Raw genomic sequence first — 11,814 nt, forward strand, 5'->3', positions numbered from 1 at the left:
TTATTTATACTCCAAATTTTATTCCTACAATAAATAAAAACTATATGATAAAAATAATAGTGAAAATGTGATTAACAAAAATGAGAGTTCAAATAACATTTGTTAATTTTAATTGTTTTGAGGCCCAATTTTCTCCTATATTTCTATTGATTTATCATGTGCCAAAATAATTTGATGTTATGTGTTTGACTAAATTTCTAGGGAGCCCAAACTGTGCTTTGCACAGCTCAAGTACCTCTAGTTATCCCTATAAGAAAACTAGGATGTGCATAACAAGTGTCAATCATGTGGCTAGAGAAGTACGCCAGTATGGCCGTAGCCGTGTTGTTGATTTAGGACTTTCTTTGGCAATTTTACATGAATGTTATGGTATTGTTGAATAATATTTTTTCTATTTTTGAATTATTATTCACTGAATTAGATGTTCAAATTTATATTATAAGAATATTTTGTATTACAATGCGTACATAGTAATATACTTAAGATAAGTTATAATAGATTATACATTAAATTTTTATTTTATATTGACATTTTTATAAAATTAACTAAATAGTTTATTATTTTTCGATGATTCCCGTTCAACGAACGGGTACAAAACTAATTATTATAAAATAGGTAAATGTCGTGCATTATAAGTACCCATATCCAACATCTACTATATTAACCAATCATTTTCTGGTTCATGTACAACAACTTTACACACTGCCCCTGCCCAACGGAGCCCCCCAACCCAAAAAAAAAAAGAGAAAAATTTGTAAACTTACATCATCCACTTTTCTATTATTGTTCATACCAACATGAATAGTTTTTGTTAGACTTAGGCTCTGTTTGGCATCTGAGTTTTTCGGAAGTTTGTCTAAAACTTTACTGTAGATCACTGTAGAAGTTGTAGAAAAACTTTTGTAAGATGAAAATTTTTTTTTCCTTTTCATTTTCTTTTTTCTTTTCTTTCCTCCCTTCCCGCTTCTTCTCCCTCCCCCTTCCGCCTCCCCCGGTGCGTCTGAGAGAAATGAGAGGGAAAATTGGGAACAAAGAAATGACCACGGTGCGATCTGGTCTCGCGACTAGATCGGCCAGAGAGGAAGGGGGAAGGGTGGTGGGGGAGGAGTGGGGGAGAGGGAGAGGGAGAAAAAAAAAGGGGAGGATCAAATTAGGCAAAGGGGGAGGATGGCGGGGGAGGAAGAGGGGGAAAGGAAGAAAAAAAAAAAAAAAAAAAGACTGGCACCGGAAGAGGTGATCGGCACCGGAACCGGTGACGGAGGTGGTGGTGGGTTGGGGTGAGGGAGGAAGAAGAAGAAAAGGGGAAGGAAATTATTACTATTTTTTTGTGTGTGCTTTGAGTATTTTGAAGTGTGTAGATAAAAAATTTTGAAAAGCTTTTTTAGTTTACTGTAGTTAAAGTTGGTAAAATAGTATAAGACAAACTTGAGTAAAAACTCAAGTTCTTGATTATTAAGTAAATATTATGAGGATAAATGTAAGACAAGCAATGAAAGCAAGAGGCGATTTTAACAGAACGTCATTACTCTTTAGCACGATCTTATTGTTTTTCAAGATACTAGGGGGAAAAGCCCACGCAACGCGTGAGAGTTTAGTGCCTATAATTAAAGATGGTTAATAATTATTATTTGGCATTTTCTAGTATAAGGATTGAAGTATGACAATTTTTATTATGTGATATTAAATAAAAAAAATCATAAGTTACATATTGAGTTAAAAAAATATAATATGCAATAAAACATAATTATAAGATACGCTCAACTATTTTACATCTAATCTAGTATAATAAAAAACCTATTTATATTTGCTCATGCACTTTAGGGATATTAAAATTTATTGTTTAGTTTGAATTTGATCTTGATATGAAGGCCATCCACCACATTATCTTGTCATATAAGTGAGATTTGAACAATTAGCATACTTGAAGAAATCATTGCTAGTGGAATTTCGGTTCTTGCAAGCCAAATTCTTGAATTTATATTGATTCCAAGAACATATATCATCACGAGGCCTTCACATTGAGCAAGCAATTAATTATAATTTATTGTATGATTTAGGATATATAGCAAAGTATCTCATTCTCGATAGGGGTTAAAATCACGAAATATTAGTTTTGTGTTAGTTGCAAAGATATACAACAACTAACATGCTAATTTAGAGGAATAATTACCTCAAAAAAGTACTAAAGCATCTTAATCCACTCAATATAAGAAAAATAATTAAAAGTAATGAGGTACATACTTTAGATTTGTAGCCAAATAGTTTTAAGTAGACAGTTAAACATATTGGCAAATCAGATGAAGTGAAAAATTGTCTAAATGGAATAGTCAATAAAGTAGCAAACGATTTGAAAATTACCCTAACTAATAGTTAAAACAACAAAAGAAGTAGATGCTATCTATAAATGGGGAAATTTATGATGATAAACTTATTTTAAACCGTAAATAACAATTAACAAATGTGGTCTCTTTCTTATCAAGCTTGTCTAACATGGGCAATTGAATTAAAATATTAAAAATTATTGCATATACAACTTGCAATATTACAGATTTTTACAACAAAAAAAGTAGATTGGGTAAAGAAAACATAGCTATTAAAAAAGGTGTTGTAAAATAGGGAAGAAGAGTAGTTAATGTAACAACATTCGAATTCAATATGCTGCATGACTGTGGTGGAACAAAACCTATAAGCAAATGAAATGAATTTGAATAGATGGAGGTTACTATGATAACGGCCAAAAAACCAGACTTCTCTATTAATTAACATTAATTGTGTCTTAACATCTATATATCATAACTTTGCAAATAACTGATGAGAAAGGAGGCTTTAAGAAATTAAAAGACTTAGATGTTAATACAATTAAATGATTAGAAGGGCTTTTATGTAATTTCACTAAAACACAAGTTGAATTCAGTTGTACCCAATGTTTAATCGGATATCAAATAATGTCACATATCAAATTTACCCCTAGGTTTAAATGTTTAAAAGGACATCCAAGTAATTACAACAAAACTAAATTAGTTATAATGACTTATATTCAATACTCTAATTGCACTTCAAACACTCTCACATTTCCAAAAAAACCCCACCCTTGCGGTTGAAATTCAAGTCCTAAACTCATTCTTATATAGTATAAGGAATCATAACATGGCTGCTACTTTCGGCGTGTAGGACACAATTGAACACAGGCTTGCAAAAGGGCCAGCCACTTTGGGTGCGAAATTTGATTGCACTATTTTTCGATTATTAAGTTGGCAAAATATAAATTAGTATATGGAAGTTCATCTACGTAAATATGTCAGTTTTCAATTCTTATCTTTATTTTTAATGCTTTTTATTTAAATTTTAACAAGCATGTTTCATTGGTATACTTTAGAGCAATTTAGTAGTTTGATTGCATGGGGAGGGGTTGGGTTGGGTGGTATGGGGGGAAGGAGTGTAAGCAAGAGGTCTCGAGTTTGAGTCCTCCCGCTTACACTTAAAAAAATATATATATATTAAAAAAAAGTAGTTTGATTGCAGAGTAAGGCCGTGTTTGATAGTCCAATTCAGCACTTAATAGATTCAAATTTTAATATGTTTAGACGCATTTGATAATAAAAAATTGAACATTTGAATTAATTAAGTGGTACTCAATTTTCTAAGTAAAACTTGTTCCTAAAAATAAGTGATAAGCTATTCATTTATTACTTAACGTGATATACATTCAAATGCATTAGATTTGGTATTTAATAATTTAATGGATTCAGATTTTAATTTTATCAAATGCACCCTAAGTTTGACTCTTAAAACAATCAACTTAATTTAAAAAAAGAAATGAAAATTATGACTTTATACTTAAAGTTTGATTTCGAAATAATGTCTTAAAATAGTGCTTTTGAGTAGTCTTGAGAGTTTTGCTTATTTCTTTCCTCAAATTGGCAACTTTGAGAGTTTTTGTATACTAAATATTAAACATGATGGTTTTGTGCGGTGGCTGCATGAAGAGGAGAAGTATTTGCAATACTTTTACTTCTCTTCCTTTTCGTTTGTTCGTGAAAATGCTCTAGGCTGACTTGTCATATATCAAGATGAAATATTTTTTCACTACATCATGCTTTTCCGCATGGATTTCACTCTTCAACATCCATAGAATGAGAAAATGACTCTCCTTGGTTTTAAAAACTACACTTTCTTAAAATACTCTGAAAACAGACAGTTCCTTCAAGTAAGAATATAACACACACAATAAACTTATCTCTTATTGCACTTCATGAATATTACAACATTTAAATAGGCACCATATGCGTTGTGAACAAAATTTTCACAAATATTTCTTTCTCTCTACGTTTTAAGAATAAATGTTCCGTGGTACATGGGTGTTCGAGTTGAAGTTGACTCCCAATCCTTAGCTTGGCCTTTATGCCTTACGGTGAGGAGCATTCAGGACTTGCTTGCTTGTCTTGGTGTTAAATTGATTCGTACCTATAGGAAGGCTCCTTCAAAAAAAAAAAAAAAAAAAAATCTATAGGGAGGCTACTGCAGTTGACATCTTAGCTTCTCTTCATGTATCTGATCAATGATTTTACTTATCTTTGGTAGAATTACCGAAGCAATGTATAGCTATTATTGTTTTACACTCTTTCATATTTTCGACATGTGAGAGAGTAATATTCCTTATTTATTGGTCTTTTTCCATGTATTGGAGGTTAGGTATAGCTCTCCTCCATTGTCTAGTTTTATTCCAGGTGCGTGTGTGTATACACAAATGATTCATTATATTGGAGGCTATACCTAACCTCCATACATATATATATATATATATATATAATTAATGAGTAATTTATACATACATATATACATACGGGAAAAGAGAGTGTAAACGAGAGGTCTCAAATTTGAACCTTCCAACTTACATTTAAAAAAAAAAAATATATATATATATATATATATATGTACGTATGTAAGTAAGTAAGTATGTATATAGATTTGTAAAGCAGCAAAGAGGCAGCCATCACTATAAAAAAAGTGATTTAGTGACATTAAACTAATGGCATTTTCAAACGGGACAGAAATTTTTTTCATATAAAACATAGCCATCGAATTAAAATTGAATTAGATAGTATGTTATATAAAATTAATATAATTCAACAATGCAAATTTATTTGTTTAATAGTTATTAAAGTTAAATTAATCATACATTAACATATATATTTTTTAGATCGAGCATTTAAAAAATAAGTTTTTTATGGCATAGTTTCTAGAAATAGGTCAAATTAAATTTAGCTTTTGATTTAACTTTTGCTGTTCAATACAAAATTAATCTATGCTTAGCTTGTTATCTATTTCATAATTTATGATATTAGTAATCAATGAATGCCATGTGCCCCACGTTGTATTATACCTTTTATCTATAATTAACATAGTTTGTTGGATGTGTAATGTGACATTGAAATGCACTCATGTGATTAATTACATAATTAATAAGTTATATGGTAGGTTATTGGCAATCATTTTTTATACTAGTAGGTTTACGCAATGATAGTATATATACTGATTTTTTTACACTGTAGCTGTATATGGCAGGTAATTATAGGCAATCATTTTTTACACTAGTAGATTTACGCACTGATAGTCTAATAATTTTTTACACTAGTAACTTTAGATGAATGCCACATATGCATGATTTGAATTTTAAATTTAAATTCATGTTGTATGACATGATTTAAACCACCTAGTGTAAAAAAAATTATATGTCGACAGTGTATTAAAAAAACTAGATTATAGAAAAAAATTAACAGCTTTTTTTATTACATTTTTCTACAATATCAAAGAAAACTAATCATAAATCACATTCAATACCCAAAAGGGAATTAACTTACACGCCTTATTATTAATTTTTGTCTAGCCACTAACCCACTATGTGTTGTCAAAGCAAATAAGCTCATTAACTGACAAAAAAAGCTGCTCAGTTTATGGTTTGTTTTTTAGTGCTGAATGTTGACAACTAATATGTTTAGCCGGAAGGAAAAAAATATGGATGAAAATTATTGGGTTCTTGTCTTAATTTCAAACCCCTAGAACCTAAAACAAATAAATAATTAAATAAATAAAATTCTCACTCCTAGTAAAGTAGATAATGAAACAAATTACATCTAAATTTATCAAAGCATGCTATGGAGTATGGACCACACATTATGGTGATTTAAACTGCAACTGAAAAATTATAGGATTTGTGAGATCTGGGTATGTTGAGTTTGTGTATCTTATTAATAAAGTAGCAATACGTCGAGTAGTTCTAGAATTCACCATCAGTTTCAATTTATAAATTACTTGACTTGCTGTGTTAGGAAATCATTTCTTGCGAACTCAATTAAGAGCTCATCTAGAAAATCGCTCAAGAAAAAAAAAAAAAAAAGGAGCTCATCTAGAAAAGTGTCAAAAGGGGGTCTACTAAAAACAGTCTTTAAGTAATAATATTTGGAAATAAAATTTATATTGAAAAAGTATCAGTGGAAAATAATTCCTTTTCTTAAAGAGTTCATGGCAAATTAATTTCTCAGTCTATCTTCTATTTTCTTTGTTTTGGTAACTTTTTGCTGCTACAATTTTCCCATCCCATGGAGGGCATCTGTGGCTTTTACAGATGGAACAACGTAAAATCGCACGGTATTGGTATGTGGCTCATTCCCTTGAATAGATGGTTAATATGCATAACATCACTATGAAACTTGAGATGTGTAGAGTAGCCATTAATCCTCTAGTAATTTTACATTTAGCCAAATAACACTTGTGAAAAATAGAATAGCCACTAATATCCTCTGTGATGTGAAATTAAACCAAAAAGAAATAAAAAAAAGCCACGCTGTAATTTTATACTATAATTTTTTTCTCATAAAAATTAGGGATTTTAATATTAGGATAACGTTCACTGCAGAGTTACCGAACATTTTCATAATCTTACTGAGCTAGGTATACTATCTATCGTGTTAATTGACTCACTAAAGTTATAAAAATGGTTTTTTTTGCACCATTTTGTTTATATTCTACAGTTAAAAGAAACAGAATTCATGGCATGGAAGTGGCACAATATACTTGAGAGGGCAGTCAATATAAAAGAAACATATTAAGTCAATGAATTCCAAGAAGATTGTTCAGTGACAATCTACTATTTTTTGTATATTTATTTTTTGGGGAGTGGAATCCCTGCAACAAAGTATGAAACAAGTGAAAGAGCTCGATCAGGTCGGTAACTTGGCACTTCATGACCGGCACCTCTGACTGTTACAAATGTCAAATTATCTTTATACTCTTGAACATATCCGCCAACCTGATTACAAAAATCAAAAGCAAAAAAAATTTAATATATATGATAATAAGTTAAGAATATAATTACAATTTTAAAAAATAAGACTCTTAGCAGCTGGATCTCATAAAACCAAAGCCAATTTAGTGAAGTAAAAGTATTGGTGGAATGATCTTATACTGACCTCCCTATCACGATACCAGGCACGCCAAGAATTTGAAGTTGTAATATTCATCACTTCTAAGGAGTATTGCGTACTGGTCACAGGGACTCTTCCATCTGTATCACCACTGTTGATAAAATGTGACACTAGGGTTATTTTTCAAGCAGCAAGGTAAAAAGTAGAGGGGATTTTATAAATTTTAACAGGTTAATCTTGATAATGAGTGAATTTTAGAACAAAGACTAGGGCAGAAAAGTGCACAGAACAATAGTTCTACAAAAAATATGGAGCAGAAATGAAAACTTAAAAAGGTTATGAATTTAGCAAACTTGAGGGGCTCTATTAGGATAATTATGATAGTGATGCTCTAAGTAAAGGGTTATATTGTTAAAAGTTATCTTGTGAATTATAGAAGTTTATTTAACAAGGTGCAATTATTGTGTCCAACTTAGTTATTTAACAGTAACAGTAATCAAAATCCACAACTAAATGCATTTTAGAGGCCAGCAGCCTTTAGCCCTGCTCAAGTAAGTAGGTTAAGAGCCTTCTCACCAATACTTCTCCAGCTCTTCCATATGGGTGGAAGCTAGCTCTCCCTATAGTTTTTTCTTCTAGGACCAATTTTCTCTCCTAGAATTTCCGAGGGAAAAAAAATTCCATCTCTTTTAAATTATTCTAGCAAGTGTCTTCTCCTTCCGTAAGAATTTCTTGTGATTTTTTTTTTGGTTATTTTTCTTGTTAGATATGAGATTTCTTGCATTTGTTTTTTCAATCTAGAATACTTCGAATCTGTTTTGTCATGTATCAATTGATTTTTCTCTCACTTGGAACAGTTACATGTGAGAGCTGGATGTTAAAAGCATACATATTATCTATTGGGCTGCAACACTTCATCTGAAGATAGAACATATTTTATAGTTTTGATATGCAATATTTGATGAGTTTTTCAAGTATGCTATATCCATTGATTTTTCAGATTTGCTTGTATCTCTTCCATGTTAATAATATCTTTTCTGCCATTATAAAATTAAGCTGCTTACCAAAAAAAAAAAAAAAAGGAAAACCAACGGTGGATGTATGGTTTTGATTTTTGATACATGATTTGGCCATTTGGGGCCACTAAGTAAATTAAACAAAAAAAAATGGTGTTCACGGTAAAAGATAGAAAGCAATCAAACTTTTTAAGGTTTTACGTCTGTCATTTTTAAAAATTTTCTATGCCTATTATTTCCTTAAGTTATGAGATGCCCTTTATAGAATGCACATATAATAGTTATAGAATGATGGACAAATTACCTAAATATCCACACACGAATTTCCTTCTCCATTAACTCTTTAAGAAAAGGAAGAACAGTTGATTGTCTATCTTCCCAGTCTTCAAGAACGTCACTGCAAGTTTTTATCAATTCGGTTAGTTGAAAAACTAGGAATTCCCAATTTTTTTTTTTTTTTTTATGGTTTTAAAAGATGCATTAGTCAAAAGAGAAGGAAGGGGAGCAAAAAACCTGCATGGTTGCCAATCATAGTGTAATTTGGTTACATTAGCATGAATTGCCTCTTGTACTTCAGGAAGATTAAAGTATGAATAGACATAATATCCGCTGCATGGATCGATCTCCATTATCTGCATATCACATTGCCAAAATTAAGATGTTGAAATATTTTGTGAAATGAAATTTTTTTTGTTAACCAGCAATAATTTCGAAAAGCCCTAAATGTTTTCCCCTTCTTTTTTTTTTTTTTTTGGGATTCTGGGAAAAGGAATTTATGACTACTTAACCACATATCACTGGGCTAAGAACCTTCCACGCACAAATTCAAAGAAATTAAGAACCAATATATTGACTTCTAAAGCTTAAAACCTTTGAGCACTAAATGTTCTTTGACAAAATGATATTCCTTTTCTCAAAAAGAAAATCCACAAAAAATGACAAGACTGCCCCTCCCAAGTGAATTTGTGATGATATTTAGTTTGACTTGAGAAGGACAATATTGGAATTTGGAAAAATTTTCAGTGGCATTATACTTTCAGTTTTGGCAATAACACCAACCAATTTTTAGATGCAACTAAAGTGATTCAGAAAATCCCCTAACGAATTGTGTTGTATACTATCCTCGAATCACTTCCAAAGAAAGTGTCATAAGTTCCAATAAAAAGTGTCAAATGTACTATCGGATGTGCTAATACCAAAAATACAGGAACGCTTACCGAAAACCTCTTAGGGATGCTGGTCACATTGCCATCAAAGCACAGAGGATAATAGATATTGTAGATGTCAATATCTCCTACCATGTTGCCAGCTTCATCTAGGGCACTATTACACTCATCAGATCTTTGGGCATCCAATGAGAAATTACAGTATTTGTGAATTTTTATTGAAGATTCAAGGGAAATCAAAGCATGGCTTGCCCAGTAATCAATCATGCCTATGGAATCTGTCTCTTGATTGATAACTGCATTTCCAATCTGCATTTTCGCGCAATAGATTAACTTTAATTTACATATGAAAGCTCTTTCATATTCAATAATTATATGTAATTATTCACAGCAGTCATGACATTCACGAGTTGGGATATGATTGCCTAACCACTCGCCTACTTAAAGAACCAAATTTATGAAACCCAAGTTGATGAGGTCAAGTTAGAAAATTATGAGATTTCTTAGTGTCCGTTTCCTAAATGATTTTGAACACCTAATGTTCAACTTTTGATTTGATAGAAGTTACTGTTTTATGTTCTCAATTGCTAAAAATTGGAAGCAGCAAAGGGAGTGCTTTAGATTTTTATCCTAATTTTTAGAAACTGAGGTAACTGAGAACAACCTCTTTATACAATTTATAAACTCTATGATTTAAGGAAAAAATGTTCAAAACAGTAAAGACTACCTCAGGATGATTGATAAACAAGTGGAAGGGAAAAATTTGGGCCCTGGAATATTCTTAATATGTTCCACGTTACAAGGATTCTTTATACTCCAAATTGTAATCATGTCCCAACATTGAGGAGGATAAGACGAAAACTCCTTTTTCTTTCTCGACAACAATCAAGTTTCAACCAACGATGGAAGTAGAGGAACGTACCAGAATTCCTTTGAGATTAATGATTGTCTTGTTGGCCTTCTTGTTATGGTAAACAATATTATGTGCTAATTGAGGTACATAATGACCAGCATAGCTCTCTCCAGCAATATAAAAATCTCTATTTTTGTACTCGGGAAACCTCTCAAGCCAATTTAGTAAGAATATGTAATTGTCTGCAGCAGTTTTTCTATCCCCACCCTTCACAAAATCCGACGTTGTGTTGGAGTATGAAAATCCAACCCCTGCTGGAGATTCTAGGAACAGAACATTGGCAACTGTTGGGAGAACAAAATAATTGAAAAATTATTAAGTACCTAAACATTACAATCTTTCATTTAAAAGGCAAAAGAAGACATTTCTAGTAAAATTTCAAGAGAAGATTGCACACCATGATTCCAGGCATATTGATTCTTGTATAGTGTTTTGCCATCGCTACCAACCCTGAATGGTCCAAGTTCTTGCATTGCTCCAAAGCCAAGTGACGAACAACCAGGGCCTGTTTTGAAAGTGACAAATTGGGAAAATGACATAAGAATCTGCGCCATATATTGTGAACAAGCAAGTTCACAATGTAAACATGGTACTTACTCCATATCCATTAGACTGAGTAATGAGCAGACAGGAAAAACACTCAAGAAGATGGAAGTTTAGAGTAAGCATATACAAATACCTCCATTGAGCCAAAGGAGAAGGGGCAAATCCTGAGCTTTCTTGGGATCCTGTGCTTCAGTGAAGTAATAATAGAAGGCACGGCCAGCAGTGGCATTGATAGTGATATATCCACCATACTGTTTGAAATTAACAGGGGGTTGTCCGGGCAATTCCTGAATGATATCTTTCTCTTTCAGCCCATCTTGGATAGGCTCAGGTAGATTCTCAAATGTTGTGAAGTGGGATTTGTCAATGTCAGAATTAGGCTTCAAGTTAGCCCTAAAAAGTTGATGATGAGCTTCACTATGGCTTTTTCCAAGGGTCTTGACAACCAATGATGAAAGCAAGAGAGCTGAGAGAAGAAGAATTTGGGCTTTCTTGATCTCCATCTTTAAAGTGTTCTTGCTTTCTGAACTGTGCTCTACTTTGGAGCCTGAACGTTGTTATATATAAGAAAATTAAGAGGGTGCTTAAGAACATTCAAACATAACAAGCACATGGAAGTTATGTTATGTATGACGTTATGCCATTATGTGCCACAAGCAAAATCTTCACGGTTTGGAGCCTTGGACTAATTGGAAAATTGTTTTTTGTAAATTGTCTCCTTCATTAGGAGTCTAGGAGTATCTTTAGGA

The 11,814-nt window shown here is 32.0% G+C and overlaps 1 protein-coding gene across 1 annotated transcript; it reads right to left on the bottom strand.

The window, feature by feature from the left end:
• Window positions 1–7,118: 7,118 nt before the first annotated feature.
• On the bottom strand, window positions 7,119–11,605 carry LOC140035295 (serine carboxypeptidase-like 40). The gene is made up of 8 exons (XM_072075679.1): window positions 11,199–11,605; window positions 10,917–11,024; window positions 10,529–10,803; window positions 9,658–9,915; window positions 8,954–9,072; window positions 8,745–8,837; window positions 7,470–7,575; window positions 7,119–7,309 (listed from the first exon to the last, which is right to left on the bottom strand). The coding sequence occupies exons 1-8, from the start codon at window positions 11,566–11,568 to the stop codon at window positions 7,163–7,165; spliced, it is 1,476 nt and encodes a 491-aa protein (XP_071931780.1). The 5' UTR covers window positions 11,569–11,605; the 3' UTR covers window positions 7,119–7,162.
• Window positions 11,606–11,814: the final 209 nt, after the last annotated feature.

The sequence above is a fragment of the Coffea arabica genome, chromosome 2c (assembly GCF_036785885.1).
Source record: "Coffea arabica cultivar ET-39 chromosome 2c, Coffea Arabica ET-39 HiFi, whole genome shotgun sequence".
Classification (NCBI taxonomy): Eukaryota; Viridiplantae; Streptophyta; class Magnoliopsida; order Gentianales; family Rubiaceae; genus Coffea; species Coffea arabica.

Coding starts and splice junctions, on each gene's coding strand:
- LOC140035295 (XM_072075679.1), bottom strand. CDS start 11,568: ATGGAGATCAAGAAAGCCCAAATTCTTCTTCTCTCAGCTCTCTTGCTT. Junction 9,073..9,657: donor GCATCCCTAAGAGGTTTTCG/GTAAGCGTTCCT, acceptor TGTGATATGCAG/ATAATGGAGATCGATCCATG. Junction 7,576..8,744: donor ATTCGTGTGTGGATATTTAG/GTAATTTGTCCA, acceptor TTTTATCAACAG/TGGTGATACAGATGGAAGAG.